Source organism: Aethalodelphis obliquidens, unplaced genomic scaffold, assembly GCF_003676395.1.
Source record: "Aethalodelphis obliquidens isolate GAN/ISIS:26980383/991018 unplaced genomic scaffold, ASM367639v1 scaffold31, whole genome shotgun sequence".
Taxonomy (NCBI): Eukaryota; Metazoa; Chordata; class Mammalia; order Artiodactyla; family Delphinidae; genus Aethalodelphis; species Aethalodelphis obliquidens.
Genome location: NW_020837975.1, coordinates 9,133,842 through 9,153,928, shown reverse-complemented (window position 1 = coordinate 9,153,928; position 20,087 = coordinate 9,133,842). Strand labels below are relative to the sequence as shown.

General features: G+C 51.8%; 1 protein-coding gene across 6 annotated transcripts in view; it reads right to left on the bottom strand.

Moving 5' to 3' along the window:
* FGD2 (FYVE, RhoGEF and PH domain containing 2) overlaps positions 1–20,087 on the bottom strand; it is a 51,893-nt gene that overhangs the window by 25,508 nt on the left and 6,298 nt on the right. For 4 of the 6 annotated variants that reach the window (XM_027127104.1, XM_027127105.1, XM_027127101.1 and 1 more), the window contains exons 3-10: positions 7,849–8,115; positions 6,197–6,277; positions 5,343–5,491; positions 3,916–4,072; positions 3,591–3,729; positions 3,026–3,084; positions 2,636–2,782; positions 1,826–1,918 (exon numbers count right to left, since the gene is read on the bottom strand). In XM_027127104.1, coding sequence (XP_026982905.1) covers positions 1,826–1,918; positions 2,636–2,782; positions 3,026–3,084; positions 3,591–3,729; positions 3,916–4,072; positions 5,343–5,491; positions 6,197–6,277; positions 7,849–8,115 — 1,092 coding nt within the window. Of the gene's footprint in view, positions 1–1,825; positions 1,919–2,635; positions 2,783–3,025; positions 3,085–3,590; positions 3,730–3,915; positions 4,073–5,342; positions 5,492–6,196; positions 6,278–7,848; positions 8,116–11,064; positions 11,470–20,087 lie in introns of those variants that run through there. The other 2 variants (XM_027127103.1, XM_027127099.1) reach the window with 2 other exon arrangements.

Genomic DNA, 20,087 nt, shown 5'->3' with positions numbered 1-20,087 from the left:
GTAGTAGATTGTATAGTATGCTGGTTAGGTACAGAGGCTCTGGACTCTGTTATACCTGAGTTTGATCATGCAAACCAGGATTTGCTGTGTGACCCCCAAGCAAGTTACTTAATCTTTCTGGGCCTTGGGTTTTTTTTATTTTTAAAAAAGACTTTTTTTTTTTAAGATCAGTTTTAGGTTCACAGCATAATTAAGAGGAAGGTACAGAGATTTCCCATATACTCCCTGAGCCCACATATGCACAGCCTCCTCCATTAATACGATTCCCCCACCAGAATGGTACATTTATTAGAATCAATGAATCTACACTGACACATCATTATTACCCAAGGTTCATAGTTTACATCAGGGTTCACTCTTGGTGTTGTAAATTCTGTGGGTTTGGATAAATGTGTAATGACTGTTATCTACCATTATAGTACCATACAAAATAGTTTTACTGCCCTTAAAATCCTCCACGTTCATCCCTCTCTTCCCCCAACTACTGGTAACCACTGATCCTCTTGCTGTCTCCATAGTTTTGCCTTTTCCAGAATGTCATATCATTGGAATCACATAGTATTATACATGGTATGTATGTATATATGTAGCCTTTTCAGATAGGCGTCTTTCACTTAGTGATATGCATTTAAGTTTCCTCCATGTTTCTTCATGGCTTAATAGCTCATCTCTTTTTATCACGGAATAATATTCCATTGTCTGGACGTACCACTTTATTTCCTTTTAAAAGTGGGATTAACTACAGATATACTTACACACAGGCATACTGTACACAGTTATTCACTGCAGTCTCATTTGCAGACACTGACAACTGAGAACAATCTAAATGTCTGTCAGTAGAGGATTGGCTGAACAAATTACGGTACATCCACATGCTGGGATGCTACGCAGCTATGCAAAAGGATGAGGAAGCTCCTAATGAACTGACTTCCAAGCACCTCTAGAATTAGTACTTAGTTAAAAAAGTCAAGTGCAGAATAGGGTATGTGAAAAATAGTCTCACTGTTTATGTGAAACAAAAGTAAGGAAGCCATAATGAATATATTATTAGTTTGTGTATGCAAAGACTACCTCTGGAAGGCCTCACAAGAAGCAAAGGCTGCCTCCAGAAAGGGGAACTAGGGGATGGGGTGTATATATATGCAATATATATTGCATATATTTTTGATATAGTTTGATTTGGGAATGTGTATTATCTATATTTTTAGGTAATAAAGTTATTATTTTTTAAAGATTTTTAAAAACCAAAAAAATGCAGGGGATAATAACAGCCCCTACATCACAGGGCTGTTAAGAGGATCCAGTGGGATGATTTAGGGCCCAACCCAACCCACAGTGACCGCCCAGTCGATGGGCACGACTATGGACTGCTGTGCTGTCTCCGCCCATTTGTGGCCATCTCTGGATGGGGACACACCCAAGTCAGCAGCTGAGCTGAAAGTGGAGACCCTTCCTACTCAAAGTATGGCCTGGGGAGCTGCAGTACTGGCATCACCCAGGAGCTGGTTAGAAATGCAGAATCTCCGGCCCCTCTCCAGACCTCCTGAATCAGAACCCACATTTTAACAAGACTCCCAGGGGATTCATGCATGTATTAAAGTTTTCAAAATACTGGGGTAGATGGTAGGGAAAGCAGAGCAAAGCTGGGAGCTGGGAAGGGCCCTGGACAGGACGGCTGGGAGGCCAGGTGGGAGAGATCTAACCCCAAAGCTTTTCCACCTTCATGTTGCCCCGGACCTGAGACCCAGGTTGGCCCCTCCTGCTACTCCGCATACTCGGTCCCACCCTTGGGGTAAAGCCCGAAGGTGGTTGGGGTGCCTCTTACCTTCATGCTGGCCACATCGATACGGGTCCTGACCTGGAATTGGGCGCCCACCTGGATGACCCTGGGCACACAGTAGAGCAGCATGTTGTTGAACTGCAAGAGACACAAGCATGAGTGTGTGCACAGTGGCAAGGGCAGGAAGGACAATCAGGCAGGCTTCCCTGGGCGTGGGCTGAGCCCCACTGGGTCTCCCTCCCCTCTCGCCACCTGCTGGGCCAGCTCACAGGACCTCACAGGTGTGATAAGGAAGTGGTTGTCTAGCCCCAATCCAACAGATAGGTCACTGAAGGACTGCCCTACCTGTGGGCATCAAGGGACCACATCAGACCTCAGAAACCTACGAGGCCTTTCTCACAGGGGCCAAGGGTGGCAGGGGCTTATGAGAGATTGTAGCTCCCTCCCCAAAACCTTCAGGTGGGACCAGTTTCCAGGAGACACCCTGGCTTCTTCAGTGCAAACCAGGGCAGTTCTTCCTAGCAGCCAACCTAATTCCCTCCTGCTGTACACTCTCTAGAGCATAGATTGATACCACAGGCTTTGGAGCCAGACAGACTGGGTTCAAATTCTGACTCTGTTGCTTCCCAGGGCATGTCTGGGAACCCCCTCAGTTAGAAATTCCTGAGGCCTGGAGGTAGCACGTGACTTGTCCCAAGTCACCTGGGTGCCAAAGTAGAGAAGGATAGAGAAGCAGGCTCGTCCCTGTTCGTCCTGCAGTGCCAGCTGGGTAGATGCCAGGCAGGCAGAACCTGGGGCAGAGGGCCCGTGGACTTCCCTCCCCAGTGTGGGGCAGGCCCCCCAGCATCCCCCTACCAAGAAAAGGTAGCGCTCCAAGGGGCCAATGCGGCGGAAGGAGATCTTGAGGACAGGGCCCTCGCGCAGCAGGGTGTTGGAGGGGTCTACTAGGTCGTCCTCCAGACCCAGGCGCTGGTATACTTCCCACAGTTCCTGCAGCCGCTCCTGGGGACAGGAGGTGTACCTTCAGCCAAGGCCAGGCAGGGCCTGCCTGCTTCTGGAAGGTTTGCCTTGTGTGGACAGGGACAGGGTGTGAGGGGGAGGTGGGCCAGGTGTCGTGAGGAAGGATCAGGGGATGAGGAGATAGAGAGACCTGGGTGGGTTGGGGGAGGCTGAGAGCTGCAGGGAGGAGGTGACAGGGCCCCTGGGGATGCCTGCTGCTTCTATTCCGAGGGCTGGGATGCTCACCATCTCAGTGATGGCTGCGTTGGAGTGCTGAGCGGCTGAGAAGATCATGTCAAGGGCTTCTGAAATGGGGGCAGGGCCAGAGTTACCCCCTGAAAATACGGGGCTTGTGGCTGAGGCAGGAGGTCCTTGAGGCTTAATCAAGTGGCCTCAGGGCCTGCCATGAGCACCCCCAGGAGCAGCCTTCCCCTGTAGCCTGGCACATGAGGTATTTGGATGATGGGGGCCATTTCCCACCCAGAGTGGAGAGACTAGAAGCCACCAAAAGACAGGGCTTAGGCCATTGGCTTCTGTGACTTTCAATGCCCCCCAGATCCAGAGGGTGAAGGCATGGTTTCAAATCCCAGCTCTGTTCCTTTTTGGCTGTGTGATCTTGAGCAAGTCACTTAACCTCTCTGGGCCTTAATGTCTATAAAAAAGTGGCTGATACTATAGACAATGTCTACGAAGTATCAGTGGTCAATGTTGATGGCTGATGGTCATCATAACCATTTTAGCAGGTGCTCCATAAATTATGGAAGTGGCTCGAACCTCCCCAACCCCCTAGATTCCCTGGGGGTGTCCTCACTCTGGGCATCAGCCAGGTCTGGGGCCTGGGCTGGCAGCTTCTGGACATACTCCTTGAGCAGCAGCTCGTAGCGTGGGATTCTCTGCACAGGTTCCAGCATGTGGTGCTGCAGGGTCAGGCTGCCCGAGGCCTCGCTGCTCTTGGGGAGGGAGGGGGGAGGGAGAGCGTGGGGGTGAGGGGGGAAGGGGTAGGTCAGGCTGCCCCTGAGGGTCGGGGGAGTGCGCAGCAACTGAGCCAGGGAGGTGGTCCAAATCACTGGGGAACCTGAGCCACTGCACACTGGGGTGGCAGTGCAAGCTCTGCCCCGCCCCCACCCCAACCTCACCTGAATGCGGGTGATAACCTCCTGGAAGGGTGGAGACTTGTCACTCCAGGTGGCCAGCAGCTCAGCGGCTCGCTCAAAGTTCTTGACATACTCACTGTACATCTTCAGGAAGGGGGCCAGCTTCTGGATCACGTCGCCAATGCGGGGGGTGGTCGTCCTGCAGGAGGGGCACCAGGTACTGCCCTCAGTCTGGGGACCTCTTCTCTTAACTCCAGACAGGGTCAGGTTAGGTAAGGCTCCCCTCACCCCCCAACACAGCCTTTCTGCGGCACTTCTGGGTGCAGGTATAGGGGGGCGTGTCATCCTCACACATGTGTGTGGTTCACTCCCCCTTAGACTGTGAGCCCCCTGAGGGCAGACGCTGCTCTCTCCCACGGATTGGATTCCCCCAAAGGCCCAGTACAGTGTCAGGCCCACAACAGGCGTTCAATAACCACCTGATGCTTGTTCATGTAACAATAACAAGGGCTACATGCCAAGCACTGCCCAAGATTCCGTGCATGTCTCATCTCATTTAATTCTCACAACCTTGCGTGCGGGAGGAGGGACAGTCAATGGCCCATCTTAGAGAAGAGGAAATCCAGGCTCAGAGAGGTAAGAAAAGGTCATTCGACCCAGGAACTGTTACAGCAGAGCGGTAAGGACTGACCATCTGGAGCTGGCCCGCCTGAGTCTGATTTCCAACCGCACCACTTACTCTAGCTGTGTGTTCTTGGACCAGTCACCTAGCCTCTCTATACCTTAATTTTCCCATCTGAAAAAACTGGGCATGATGGTAGGCAACCTCACAGGGTTGTTTTTTTCAAAAAAAATTATTGCAAAAAATTTTAAGCAATCATAAAATAAAAAGAATATAATAACGAACCCCTATATATCTGTCCCTGCACTTAACAATTACTAAGATTCTTTTTTAACAAAGAATTTTAAAGGACATCCCAGACATCATGGCATTTCTTTGGCAAGATACTAATTTCAGCACTAAATACTTTAGTAGTCATCTCTGAAAACAGAGAGGGGTTCCTGCATAACCACGATGCCATCATCACACAGCAGGCTGATGTGAAGATTAAGCGAGTTAATAGGTGTAAAGCCCAAGGCAGGGCAAGTAGGAAACACTCAGTTAGTGCTGGTTATTTCCACTGCCTCCTAAGTCACTCAGCCTAGTGAGGACCTGATCCATCCCCTTCTCCAGGACACACACACACACACACACACACACACACACACACACACGCACACACACACACACACACACACGCCTCGTCCAAGCCCCTCACTGTGCAGACAGAGCAAGCCCAGAAGAGGAGAGTCATGGTCACACAGCAAGGGCAGGGGCATAATAGGCCAGACCCAGTTCCCTGGGGGCTGCAACCGGACCTGACCAGGGCTGTGGTCAGGGGGCCTCAGGGGCTCCTGCTGGACCTCACCAGTTGTCCAGCCGCTGCTGCAGCTCTGGGAGGAAGAACTGTGCATGGAACTGGTAGATGGAGGCGGTGTTGGAGAAGATGAGCCTGACCACATCCTCGGGGAAGGCCTTGCTGCTGCGGGCCTCCTTCAGCAGCTCCTGGAAGAACACCTACAGCCGCAGCTGGGTCACTGGGCCTGTGGCAGAGAAGGACCTCCACCCCCAACACAGCCCAGGGGGAGACAAGCACAGTCCCAGGGGCTTTGGGGTCCCTCCCCAGCTTGCTGAATGCTTTCACCTCCTTAATCTCCCATCAATCTCACAAAAACCCTGGGAAGAGAGAGAAGCAGGGAAGATTGTATTCCAGCCACTTCACAGATGCGCAAACCAAGGCCTAAAGACACAGGGACTTGGCCAAAGGCTGGCAGCTGATGAGTGTCAGAAATGGGCCTATCTCATGTCTGTCAAGTCTTGGACTTCGCCAGGCTCAAGATCCCACTGCTGATGTTCAGTGATTTAACCCTCTCACCTTAGGGCTCCTTAAGAAAGTGTGAAGGGCTAACAATGGTGAGGATGTTGGGAGTTGGAATGACAGATGAGGATGCTGTGTGGGGCCTGGAAGGACTGGCTGGTGTGTTCTCCACTCCTGTGAGACCAGCCCAGGCACTAACGGTGGAACCAGGAGTGGGGCTAACGAGCTAAATCCCGATTTCTGCCTGAACTCCAGCCAATGGAGTTAAAAAGACTAAGGCTTCCTAGAATCAAACCCCGAGGTCCTAACTCTCAGCTCTTGTGAGGTGGGTCAGAAGGGAGAGCAGGGGTGAGGTGAGGACATCCAGGTGCTGGGGCTCAGGAGCGAGCGTCCTGGCCACTGGCCTGGTCTAGCAGGTGGAGGCGTGCCACATAGGCCTGCTCTGTCTCCAGCAGCTCCTGGACGATCCTCTTCTCCTCAGGCTCCTGCAGGGGAGTTGGGAGGAGAAGGAGAAGGAGAGCTTTGGTCTCCTCTGATGGGAGCAGTATCCAAAGATGCCCCAGTGAAACATGCCTCCCAGGATTCATGCCCTCCTGCAGCTCATCTGGGCTGGTGCTGGGATCGATTTAACTGAGAGGATGGGGCAGAGTGAGGCTGCGCCAGTTCTGGGCCTAAGTCGTAAGAGGCCTGGAAGCTTCCACTTGTGCTCTGTTGGGAGCCACGAACTACCACATCTGGAGGTCTAGCTGCCCTGATGGAGAGGCCACATGGAGAGGAGAGGCCCTGGGACTACAATGAGAGGGAGCCAGGGGTCCAGCCGTGCCTGCATCCCAGCTCAGGACAGCTTTCCAGCTGTCCCTGCCCAGGCACCAGGCTTGGGAGATGAGCTATCTTGGGCATTCCCACCCCGCCAACATCTGACTGCAGCCACTTGAGAGACCCTGTTATGGACTGAATTGTGTCCCCAGATCAATACATTGAAGCCCTAACCTCCAATGTGACTATATTTTGGAAATAGGGCCTTTAGTAATTAAGCTAATTGAGATAGAAGGGTAGAGCCTAATCCACTAAGACTGGTGTCCTTATAAGAAGAGGGAGGGACACCAAGAGAGCATGTGAACAGAGGAAAGGTCGTGTGAGGACATAGTGAGAAGATGGCCACCTACAAGCCAGGAAGGGAGCCTCACCAGAAACCAACCCTGCCAGCACCTTGATCTTGGATGTCCAGTCTGCAGAGCTGTGCGAAAATGCACTTCTGCTGTTTAAGTCACCTAGTCTGTGGTATTTTGCTATGGCATCCTGAGCTAAGACAAACTCCAAGTGAGACCAACAGAAAAACCATCCAACAGCATTCCAATCAACCCACAAAACTGTCAGAAATAATAAACTAGTTGGTCTCTACATTTTGGCGTAGTTTGTTATGCAGCAACTGATAACCAGTATACATAGTATGTACTACTATGATCACCATCCCCATTTTATAAATGAGGAAACGAGCACAAAGGGGTTAAAGAGATTTGCCCAAGGTCACACAGTAAGCAGAAGAGCTGGGACGTGTACCCTGGTAGTCCGGCTCCAGGGTGCACAGCCTCGTGCAGCCGAGCTCTTAAATTCCACAGACAAGAAAACTGAAACCCAGAGAAGGGAGGTGACCTGCCCAGGATGAGTCTGAGGGCAGGAATTAGCGCTGACCTCTATTTCTAGTTGGCACTGTTGCCTCCTTCAGTGGGTGAATGGAGGCCGCCCCTGGGAAAGGTACTAGGTTCCAAGTTGTGTGGCCTTGGACAAGTTCCTTAAGCTGCCTGAGTTTCAATTTCCATGCCTGAAAGACTCCTATAGTGAGGGGTATGAGAAATAATGCCAGCAGCGGGGCGCATAGTAGACACTTAATCAAAGGCCGTTAAGGGTGGGGTGGGTGTGAATCTAGCTTTCAGCTGATCTCTGGTCACACAAGACCCCACCTGGGGAAGTGCTGGCTCTGGCTGGGAGAGAATGTGGGGGAAGGAGGTCAGTGGAGGGGCCCCCACCCAGCTCCCCACTTCTACCCCTCAGGCACCTGTGTCCCGGGGCCAGGGCAGGTCCTAGCCTGGCAAGATTTCCTCCAGTCCCTGCTGGACAGCTTGTTCTTCAGGGAGCTCAGATACCTCCTGCTGATCGTCCTGGGCCCGGAGTCCACGGCCTCCTCCACGGTGGGCTTATCCCATGGCCCTGTGGGTGAAGGAGGCCTGCACCCAGGGTGGTGATGCCCAGCCTCCAGGCCGTGGACTCTGGGTGCTGCTCCCGGGGTCCTGAGGAGAAGACAGCAGACCTGAGGGTTTCCAGCCTGTAGAGTAGGGAGAAGAAGAGCACCTCTCTGGTGGGGATTTGGGGGCAATTAATGCAAATCACAGATGTTCACTGGCCTCTGAGTACCTAGTGCACAGGAAGAACTCACTGAGACTTCTACTTCCCTCCCCAACACCTCTCTTGGAGGGAACTCCAGTCTTCAAAATGAGTCAGTGTAGACTGTGTCTTGTTTTCCGGGGAACAACACACTTCCTTGTTTAAAATGCAGCTAGGAACCCTTCTTTTTGCACATAGAGGGTTTTAAGTGCCCTCCCAGATCACCTCGCCTGTGGACCTCACTCCTGGTTTTAAGTCTCTGTAAGCAGAAAATCCCCTAAAATCCCAGTAACTGATATATCGAGGGAAGGTGGGAGCCATGGAACACTCTAAAGGGAGGGCAGAGCTGATAAAGCTGGGGCTTTTCAGTGTGCACTACGCCCTGCACACCTCTAGTGGTGGGAAAAGCCAGCCTGGGATCAGTTTCCCTCTCCCTCCAGGGATGAGCTTTTGTAGTGTGGCTTTGTTATCCTACCTATTGGATTTGTAGGCCAGTTAAGTTCTTTAGATAACAGAGGCCACCATCAAGGAATATATCCAACGACTTGGGCTGGGACCCATTCCCTTTGGTGTGGAAGGGCTTGTGGTGACAGCACAGGGTGGGCACCCTTATAAGAAAGGCAGGCTGGGGAATGGAGGACCAGACAGGTACAAAATCTTCAAAACTCTGTGAGAAAGTTTCTCATTACCCCTATTCTGCAGCTAGGAAAAGAGAGGATCTTGCAGCAAGAGGGGGGCAGAGGTGGGATTCAGATCAGGCAGGCTGGCTCCCGAGCCTGAGCCTTAAACTGCCCCTCCGCATGTGAGTCAAGGAGAAACGGGTGCAGAGAGTCAACGTGACCTGCCCCACGTCACACCCTGGTTGGTGGCAGAGAGAGGATTGGGACCCAGTCCCCCATGGCTCCTCTCTGGCACTCCAGTGCACTACGGTTCCTCAGCGCACTGGTCTGGTCTGCAGCTCACGGAATTAGCTGAGTCTCAGGCTTTCTGTTCTACATTTGGTTTCAGCTTCTGCATTTCTCCCCAAGTGCCCAGGCCAGCTTCTGTTTCCTCTTCACCCCTCAGTTTCAGATCAGTTAAGGCACTGAAAGGAAGTGCCTCACAAGAAAGCTCAGGCCAAGGCAGCTGGCATGGGTCCCCTCACACAGTAAGAGGTGACTCTCATCCTCCCGACAAGACCTCCTCTGACCCCATCTGGTCTGAGGGCTGCCTCCTCCTGCTAGAAGTGCTGCCTAGGCAGAGCACACATGCTGAGGGTCTCCACCGGGCACGCCTGGTGTGTAGAGTGGGGTGGTGGTCCAGGAAGGTGCTGCCTAGAGCTGTCCTCGGTGCTGAACAGAACGTGCCTGGCAAAGCCCTCTGGGAGAGGCAGGGTCAGGTCACCCGCTCAGGAAGCTGAACTGCCCTTCTAGGTCCACGTCTATGCTGCCTCCACCATGAAGCCCACAGGAGGCTTTGCCTGCTCTGAGTACACTCAGCAGAGCGTCAAGGCCCCTCCCAGGATATCTATTGTCCATGACCTGGCATCATGGTCATTCCATGAGCTTAGCACCAAAGACAGAAGTCCTCCGGGCAGGGATCATTCTTTAGGCTCCTGCATCTGATACAGTTCCTGTGCGATGCTGTGCTGTGCCACCCACACCCCCTCAGCACTGAGGCACTCTTCCCCTAGCTTCTGGTGGTATGGTGGCTGACAGGTTATTGATTGGGTCCCTCCCTGGGAATTGCCCTCTCCGGAAGAGAGCTACCTCATCTAAGGTCAAGTCCACATCCAATGACTAGTCCATGTGAGGGTACAAAGACCTAGCCCTTTGCCTCATCTGGAACAGCCTGAAAGGCCTCCAGCTCCAGAGCTCTCTGGGACGGGCTGCAGCCTCTGTGGCAAGTGCTCGGCAGTTCAACCTCTCCCTGTGCCCAAAGCTGCCTCCCTCACCCACACAGGTATTGTTCCCAAAAGCCTCCCCAGCAAATTTCCTGAAGCAAATCTCTACCCCGGAGTCTATTTCCAGAGAACCCTACTTACAACAGTCACAATCCCTAACACAGTCCTGGGCTTAAGAAACGCCTGCAGAATGGATTAATGTCACATACAGACACACAATGACCTCTACACATCCGCTTCAGGCTTTTCCCTTCAGATGGAAGCCCCTGCATTGCTCCTTGCCCATGAACTTAAAGCACTTAAAGCCTCCCCACCTCTCTGTGCCTCCCCTTTCTCATCTGTAAGATGGGTATAGAGATGGAACCTACCCCTAATAGGCTGTTAGATGATTAAATGAAATAAGTAGCAAACGCACTTAGAACAGTACCCTATAGGTAGGCTGACCACATATCCCAGTTTGCCTGTGACAGTCTCAACCTTTCCTATTGTCCCCTCCCTCCCACCAAAAATATTTAATGGCATTCAGTTTCCATTGTGTCCTGGTCTGAATGATAAATTGTATGGTTATCCTACTCATAGGGAGTAAGCACTTGATAAGTATTAGCTATTATTTCTGCTGGAGGGACAACGGGTGGAGTTCTGCAGCCCAAACACGGCATCTGGTCCACCCACGCTCACTCATAATTACACACACGTCTGGACTCTCCCCAACACATCAACACACATGCTCTCACCCCTGCGCAGGCCTGGTACCCCAACAACACTCTCCCATGCTCCAAGGAACCCACGGCCGAGGGACGTGGGCACTGCCCAGACAGGAGGAGGTGTGCAGGACAGGGCCCAGAGAGAGAACTGCTCACTGTGAGGGTCCAAGGTGGCCCCAGCCCCGCTCCTTAGCCTGGAGACTGGGAGGGTCTGGGCTGCCCAAGGGCCCAGGGGCGGGCAGAGGAGCTCGAGGGAGACTGCCAGTTGGCCAAGGTGACCCTTCCCACCTCCACTACCCCGTACCTGCTATTCTCAAACGCAGTCACCAGACTGGACACAGATGACAGCTTCTCCTTACTCGCCCCCTCCATCCTGCAGGCCTCCAAGGTGGTCCTCAGCTACCCCTGAAGCAGGGAGAGAGGTCTCCAACCAGCACACTCAGCCACCCCCACCTGGGTCACAGGTGTGCTAAGGCATCCTGGAGTCCCGTTTTTCCTGAGGCCTCAGCAGGCCTGCTCCCTGCTTCAGAGTGAGGAAAGAGGAAGTGGTCCCAGAGCCACAGCCTTGAAGGGGAAAGGCGGGTGCTCCCTACAGAGGGAGGAGCCTGCTTGGGCCCCACCCCACCCCCACAGGGCCTGACCTTTCACTCCTGTAGACCCCCTGTTCCAGAAGCCACCCCAAGAGGGCAACGGGAGCCTAGAGGGAGTTTCTGGAACTGGGCTCTTGGCCTGAGACACTCACCACTCTGGCCAACCACACCTTCTCACAAGGTCCAGTGGATTTTATTTGGTCCTTTCTCTACAACTTCTTTTCTGCATCTGACCCTGCTCACCACTGTAAGAAAACAGCTTTTTAAATTAAAAATAAATCACAAACCTATTAGGGGCTGGCAGAGAAGAGTAATATGGTGTTCCCACCTCCCCACTGGGGTTCTCTCATTTTAATAACTGATGTCTCCACCTTCTTGCCCCAAGGGAAGGCAACTTCCTCCCTGAAACTCTGATGATAATAATAACTAACACAAACTCTTTTCAGTGGTTTAGAAATATTTTCTCATTTAATACCACAGCAACCTTATGGGGTGGGCCCTATTACGATCCCCATTTTACAGAAGAAAACACTGAGGATCAGAGGGTTTAAGTAACTTGCCCAAAGTCACCTAGTAAGAACGCAAAAGGAAGTCAGATTTCTAAAGCGAAGGTCAGTTTCCTACAATTCCAGCAAACATTTGGTTGGGAGCCTGGATGATCACATTCTTGATGCTCCATCCTCAGGCTTCCCTGTTCCTAGCACACTGGGTGGTCTCTGCCTGATGCCTCCTTTTACCACTTGGTCTCCCAGCACTTCCAGAACAATGATAACTGCTTCTGTTCCCCTTATTCAAGCTTCACAGGCCCTTCAGGGTTCTCCCATTGGGTTCTGGTCTCGCTTGCCCTGAGCTGGGGCCCTCCATTGAGACTGGTCTTTGTCCTGGAGGGTAGGGACTGAGCCTCAGTCATCTTGGTACCCGAAGCACCTGGCACAGCTTCACGCTCCAGTGCCTGTGAAATACTGGGGCCTCACACACCCAAAAGCCTCACTCCCTCAGAGCTCTGCCTGAGCAATTTCTTCTAGCAGATGCCTGGCTTCTCCCCCCAACCCTCAATCACAATAATCCTTCTCACTTTTTGTTTATACTTTTTGTTATGGAGAATTTAGAACATATGCAAAAGTAGAATAATACGATGCACCCCCATGAACTCATAACCCAGACCCAACAAACAACCATCAGCTCATGGTCAGCCCGGCTCCATCTATAGTCACATTCACTTCCCCTTCCCAGACCATTCTGAAGCAAATCAGATGATTTCACCCACAAATATTTTGGTGCATATCTAAAAAATAAGGAGGCTTCCCTCGTGGCACAGTGGTTAAGAATCCGCCTGCCAATGCAGGGGACATGGGTTCGAGCCCTGGTCCAGGAAGATCCCACATGCCGCGGAGCAACTAAGTCCGTGCGCCACAACTACTGAGCCTGCGCTCTAGAGCCCACGAGCCACAACTTCGGAAGCCCGCGTGCCTAGAGCCCGTGCTCTGCAACAAGAGAAGCCACCGCAATGAGAAGCCCGCACACCACAACGAAGAGTAGCTCCCACTTACCGCGACTAAAGAAAGCCCGCGCACGGCAACAAAGACCCAACGCAGCCAAAAATAAAATAAATTAATTAATCAATTAAAAAAATTTTAAATGCACATGCAATTTGATCCAGCGTTCTCATTTCTTCCTGTTGCCTATACAAATATATTTCTTCCTCTGTGCAAAAATGTTAGGTCTACAAAGTATTCAGTGTAACCTTGGTTATGATAGCACATAAATTGGCAGCAACTTAAACGTTACATGAATTTACGGTACGTTTATACAGTAGAGCCATTACACAGTATGAAATTTTTTTTTTTTTTTTGGCGGTACGTGGGCCTCTCACTGTTGTGGCCTCTCCCGTTGCGGAGCACAGGCTCCGGACGCGCAGGCTCAGCGGCCACGGCTCACGGGCTCAGCCGCTCCGTGGCACGTGGGATCTTCCCGGACCAGGGCACGAACGCGTGTCCCCTGCATCGGCAGGCAGACTCTCAACCACTGCGCCACCAGGGAAGCCCCACAGTATGAAATTTTATGCACTAATCTGACATGATTTTGAAGATAAAGTAGAAAAAAGAGAAATAAGATGCAGAACAACATTATACGCTACCATTTATATTTTACAGAAAAAAAAAGGAAGGTAGTTTTGTACATACATTTGTGTATTGTCTGTAGAATTATCTCCAAAAAGATATGATAGGAGCTAGGAAAAAGGATTGCCCTCCTGAGTGTAAACTGGAGGCTGGGATGGAAAGGAGACCCAATGCAGCCAAAAATAAATAAATGAAATAAATAAATAAATAAATAAAAAATAAGGAAATATATATACTCCTGTGTGCAAAAATGTACACATAATGTACATATAATGTACTGTGTACATATCACAGTACATATAATGCCAATATTATTCTATACATGCATACATATATATTATACATGTTATATACATGTATGTGTATATATGTGAAACACTTTACCATTATCATACCCCAAGAGATATTTAGCAGTAATTCCTCAATATAATCAAATACCCAGTCAGCAAAGTGCCAATGCTTCATAAATGTCATCTGCTATGAACTGAACTGTGTCCCTCCGAATTCACATATTGAAGCCCTAATCTCCATTGTGGCTGAATTTGGAAAGAGGTCCTTTAGGAGGTAATTAAGGCTAAATGAGGTCATAAGAGTGAGGCCCTAATCTGATAGGGTTGGTGGCCTTATAAGACGGGCAAGAGATCTCTCTCTCCACACCACCCCCCAACACACACCCCTCCACACTCCAAGGAAAGGGCACCTGAGACTAAGTGGCCGTCTACAAGCTAGGAAGAGAGTCCTCACCAGAAACAGAACCCTGCCACACCTTGATCAGGGACTTCAAGCCTCCAGAACTGTGAGAAATAAATTTCTGTTGTGTTTAAGCTTCCCAGTCTATGGTATTTTGTTATGGCAGCCTGAGCAAACTAACCGATCACCATTTTTAAAAAAAATCAGGATCCAAATAAGGTCCACATGTTACAATGGGCTGCTCTGTCTATTAACTCACTTTTCATCCACAGGTTCAACTTGTTCTTTCTGTTTTCCCACACAATATGGCTATGAGGACACTGGGTTCCTGGCCCTACAGGTCCCACAGTCTGCTGACTGCAGAGCTGGCCCCTGGATTTCCTGTCAATGTGATTAGATCTAGGGGCTTGATCGGATTCGTCTTTAAATGCCACTTCTTCCTGGATTCTTCCCAAGTCTGGGGAGACCTCCCTCCTTCGTGCTCCTCTCTCCTCCACTGCAGGGCCCAGTTTCCTCCTCTGCCTCCCACCAGACTGTACGCTAGCTTCCGGCTTGCAGGGCCCAGGTGCCCATGCTTCCTGGCTGGTCCCCAGCCAAGCCCAGTGTCCTGCACCCAGTGGGGCCTCAGAAGGCATGCAGGATGGACAAACATCACACCCTGAGCCCAGAGGCTTATCTCACCCCTCAGCTGCCAGCACCTTGGGCTTCCAGAGCAGCATCTGGACCTGCCCCTCACAGAGGTGGGGGAGAGTGGGTAGGGGGACCAGCAGGAGGCCACACTAAATGCCCAACTCCAAACATGGCACAGGCACCATCAGAGCTACATCTGCCCAAGAAGGAGGGCCAAGATGCCCACACCCAAAAAAATGTCTTCCAGGGCTCTGCTTCCCTGGTCCTCCCACCTCCCTGACCTCGGCCCTCACAGTTCTGTCAGCCTTTCTGCCTGACTTGCTTCTCGCCTGTAGGCACCACCCAAGGCTCAGCTTCTGGTTCCCTCATTTACACACAGCCTCTTCCACTCAATTCAGAATCTATCTCAGGGTTCCACAGGCATCTCTTCCTGTCTCCCACCCCAACCTGAATATGCCCAACACCTTCAGGACATCACCAGGGGCATGTCCCACCTTTGCTTCCAACTCAACACACAGTCTCGAAAATCAGCACTGTTATCCCACAGAAGGAATCCCAAATTCCTTGGAGTGCTGCCAAGACCCCCTGGTTTGGCTCTGATCAACTTCCCAGCCATTTCTTCCTTATACACATGTAGGTCTGGTTTGGGACCTTGAGTGGTAGCTCTGGGCTGTGTCAGCTGAGCTAAGCTGAACCACAGTTCCAGAATTCCCTTTCCTGCAAGCTGACCATGGTGGCAGGGGCGGACGCAGCAGCCGTGCTTGCTCCTGTGGTTGGTGCAGGGCTCCTGCGGTGTTGCAGTTCACGCGTGTTGATGCAGATCTGTGGGTTCTCTGCCGACCTCCTTCAGCTTGTCTAGTCCTAGGCTGGGTATGTGTTTAGCTCCAGGACAAAGGGTGCCAACTTCTTCTGCAGGTCACTTGTGTCACCGAAGTTGTCTCGGCGTGGCTGCCTGTTCATCCTCCAGAGTCCCAGCCCTTCCTCTATGGTTCAGTTCCTTCTTGTTCTCCCCAATTTCAAATCCATCTTCCCTTCCTCACTGCCTGCCATGAGGATTTTAGACTCAGAAGCATCAGTTCTTTAAGTAGCTGCCCCATTGCATAAGGTCAAATCCCATATTCTGTATCACTTCTGGTTGTTCTGCTTCTCTCATCAAATCTGACCTAAACTCCTTGGGCCAGTAACTGAACTTCACTTTCTTCATCTGTGAAATGGGGATAATTACAGTGCCAACCTCCTATGGTTGTTGTGAACATTAAATAATACCATGTGTAAGGGTTTAGAGTAAGGCCTGGTACAGAGAAGGTGCTCAGTGAATGTTATTCCTGACAGAAGACCTTTTCTATGGCTCCCTTGCACCCCCCCACCCTGACCAATCAGTTCCTTTTGCCTGGAATGTCTCTACCCTGTCAACAGCTTATTTACTTCCTCCAGGAAGCCTTCCTTGATATCTACCGTTGGCATTCCTTTCCCTCCTCAGAGACCTGGTGTTCTTCTCTGTTTACTTGGATCTCTTCTGCCCCATTCATTAAGTCATGCATTCAGTTGGCAAGTATTTCTTGAGCATCTACTATGTGTCAGCCCTATGGTAGAGGTTATGGATTAAACACTGTCCCCTGCCCCTTAGCTAATAGTCTAAGGAGGAAGATGGGCCTGTTAACAACTGAAATACAATGTGGGAAATGCTTTGAACAGGGAAGCTGTGAGCACCCAAAGAAGGGGCACTGAAGTCTGCAGAGAGCAGAGGGTGCTATCAAGGAAGGCTTCCTAGCAGAGGCAGCCTGAAGGATGAAGGATGAGTAAACTCTCCAGGTTGAGAAGGTGGGAAAAGGCATTCAAAACAGAAGGAAGTGGTGTGGGCTTGAGAGACCAGGGAGAGACTAGGAATAAGGGCAGGGAGTCCAGCACATTGGAGTGTCTAGGGACTGGGGAATGGCAGGACATGGGCTGAGGGGGCCCCAGGAGCCTATCCCTGGCAGGCTTTGTCTGCTGAGCTGAGGTGCTTTCACATGAACTGAATTTTATTTATGCAGAGTAGGCCCTGATTCAATGGTCGTGAATACATCTCTCTCTGAGTGGGGGCGTCCATTTCAGGGCTTTTGGGGTCCTTGGCATAGATAAGCCTCATGCTTTCTCTTCTCTTAGTTCTGCTTTCAAGCCTTAAGGAGGATGGAAGAGCTCAGTTCCTGCAGCCCAGACAGAGGGAAAGAGGGAGGGATGCCCAAGCAGGAACTGTAGGGCTGGGCAGTCACATGGCAGACAAGCTGGCTGGCTGGCAAGAAAGCTCTGCCCTGGGATGCAAATGGAGCTCTGTGTGCAGACTAGGGGCACCCAAAGGGCCTCTCACTGGCAGCCCTGGGGCAGCAGAGGGCATTTGGGGGCTGCCAGGGAGGAAATGTCAACATTTGGGACCTGGATGTTGTGTGTGTGTGTGTGTGTGTGTGTGTGTGTGTGTGTGAGAGAGAGAGAGTGAGAGAGACATATGTGTGATCTCCAGGGGAGTGTGAGGGTGTGGCTTTTTCAGGGGAGAGTGAGGACTCCCCAGAGGAGCATGTATCCCCAGTGAGCCAAGGCCCAGAGAGGACAGGCTGGCTTGTTCCCTGGGACCCCCTTGCCCCCAGCCTGGCCTGCAGCCTCAGCCTAACATAGCACCTGCCAAGAACTTAATGGCCTGTGACAGACAGGCCTGTGAGTGAGGGATGACGCGGATCCAGGAGAGATGCCGGCAGCTGGCTGAAACCTGCTCCCGTGTCTGGTGCAGCCCTTGCCGCTCCTCCCCTCGCAGTCTCCCCCTCCCCCTCAGTCTTCTAGCCCCTAGGAGGCTCGAGGCTTGGGGAGGCCCTGACCGGGTTGGGGGTGTGGGCTGTCTGGGTAGGCATGCGATGAGCAGAGGCCACACCACCAGTGCCAGTGGAGGGGTGGGCTTTCCTCAGCAGTCCCTGGCTTGGAGGAGGAGAGATGAAAAAAGTTCGCCTCCCTCATAGATTAGTCTCCTCTGTCCCCTCCTCCAAACAGCCAGCATTTTCCCGTTCAGTCCCTCTGGCATTTATCTTCCTATCTTCTGGGAGAGCTTGGTGCTGCCGGCTGCCCATCAGCAGGCCTGGGTGCCAGGCTCAGGCAGCCCTGCTTCCTGCTGTTCACCTTCCCAGGAAGCTTCCCGTATTTCCCCTTCTGTGTGCCCCCCGCCCCTTTGTGCTCTGGGTGTTCCTAATTTGTACTGTCAGTCCATGGGGTGTGATTATTCAGAGCCCATTAGCGCCTTGAGGAACACAGGGTGGCAAAATCGACCTCCCTCCACGTGAGCCAGGGGAAGGTCCGTTCTAGGGGTGCAGAGGCCTGAAAGACAAGACAGCAAACGTATCAGTCCTGACGTGGGTGGCCAGGAGGACGTCAGTGAGGAACATAAACAACTCTTTCTTCTTCTTCGGCGTGTGAATGATCTAGTTTCAGACTTGGTACTCTCAGGGATTGGGCCAGCCTTGTGGCAGGCCCTGGCCCCGTCCTGCTATTCAAGAAGGCCTCAAGGTCACCAGAAGCTGGCCTCAGGTGGGACCTAGGGTGGTGTCCTGGGAAAGCCGGAATGAGGAGCCAGCCAGGTGGGTGAAGCAGCAGCAGGGCTGGCCTAACAGGGAACACGCAGGAGGCCGAGCTACGCCCACACCCCCGGAACGGGGACCGGGCAGGGAGGCGCCAGATGGGAGCCAGCAAGGGAAGGCCCAAGCCCAGGAATGGTGCTAGGCGGCGGCTTCTCAGAGCACACGGCCAGCAGGTGGGGCCTCACACCCTAGGTCAGGCTCCTTTTATCTTCAAACAGCTGTGGGCCTTTCTTGAGGCCTGCTGGAGAAACATGAGCAGCTTGGAGAGAATCGACAGGTTTCGAGTGGAGAAAGAACAGATTGTTTCCGCACAGCCAGCTGCCCTGCCCACCGGTGACCTTTCTCCCATGAGCACTTCCCCGCCTGAGCTACTGCTGCCCATCTCCCCACACGCCAGCAGGAGTTATTCTCCACTCGCCGGAGATCCACCATCAGCGCATCTTCTCTGTCGCAGAGCTCCTCTTTTGCATACTTCTGGGAGAACTGTTACATAACGAACCACTAAAATCCATTTCTCCCATCAAAGAGCTGCATGATTCCTTCTTTCTTCCCACTAGGATTCTCTCTTCATTCTTTCCTTTCAGCAAACGGCCCCAGTGCTAGGAACGTGAGGGAATGTGACAAATGACACTCTTAAAATCGTGCCAGAGGCTGCAGACTTTACAAGACCCTGAGGGGACAGGACCTTGGCTTATGTGTCTCTGTGTCCCAGAAGTTAGCACAGTGCCTGCAACATAGCAGGCCCTCCACAAATCTTTCCTGAATAGGGAGTAGGACACTCTGAGCATGTAGGAAGGGGTCGTGGAAGAGTGTAGGGTTGGTTCTCTTTCCTCCATCGTCTGCCCTCCACCTTGACCAGGTTCCAACAAGCCCCAGCCCTGTCCCGCCTCCTCCCCCAAGCCCCAGCCCCTCAGGGTGACACATACATACACCCTGCAGTTTTCCACCCATCTCAGGGTTCAGTGACCCCCCCATCACAGTCCCAGTCCCCCATAGGGCAAATCAGAAAGAAAGCTGACTGAATGTCCGTGACTCTAGCCTCAGTTTCCCCACACTTTTCAAGGGCCACCTTTGTCTGGTCTACATTAGGGATCTCTCCAATTTATGTGTCATTGGGTGTCATAGCCAAGTCCACAGACAATGGCCTACAAGGCCCAACTCCCTGACCTCAATTCCACCACTATCCCCCCCTCACTCTGCTCTAGGGACTTGACCTCCTCTCTGCCCTCCAACCTACCAGAAAAACTCTCACCTCAGCGTCTTTGCATGTGCCATTCCTTCGATCTAGAACTCTCTTCTGCCATATACCCGCCTGGCTCACCCTCTCGCCTCCTTTAAATCTTTGCTTAAGTGTTAGCTTCTCACCAAGGGCTTTCCTCACTCCCATATACTCCCCAAATTGTAATACCACTACATATTTCCAGTCCCCCTCCTCTGCTTTATTTTTCTCACTTATCTCTTTCTCATATACTGATTTCTTTATTATGTTTATTGTCTCCCCCATTAGAATGCCAGCTCCATGAAGCAGGCATTTTTGTCTATTTTGCTTACTGCTATATCCCCAGTAACTGCAACAATGCTTGGCACATAGTAGGTGCTCAATAAATATTGGTTGAAGGACTCAAGGGGCATTTTTACTTTCTGTCCCTTCTGAACTCTCACAGGGCACCCAGCTTCACTGCGAGCCAAAGTTCATTCTGC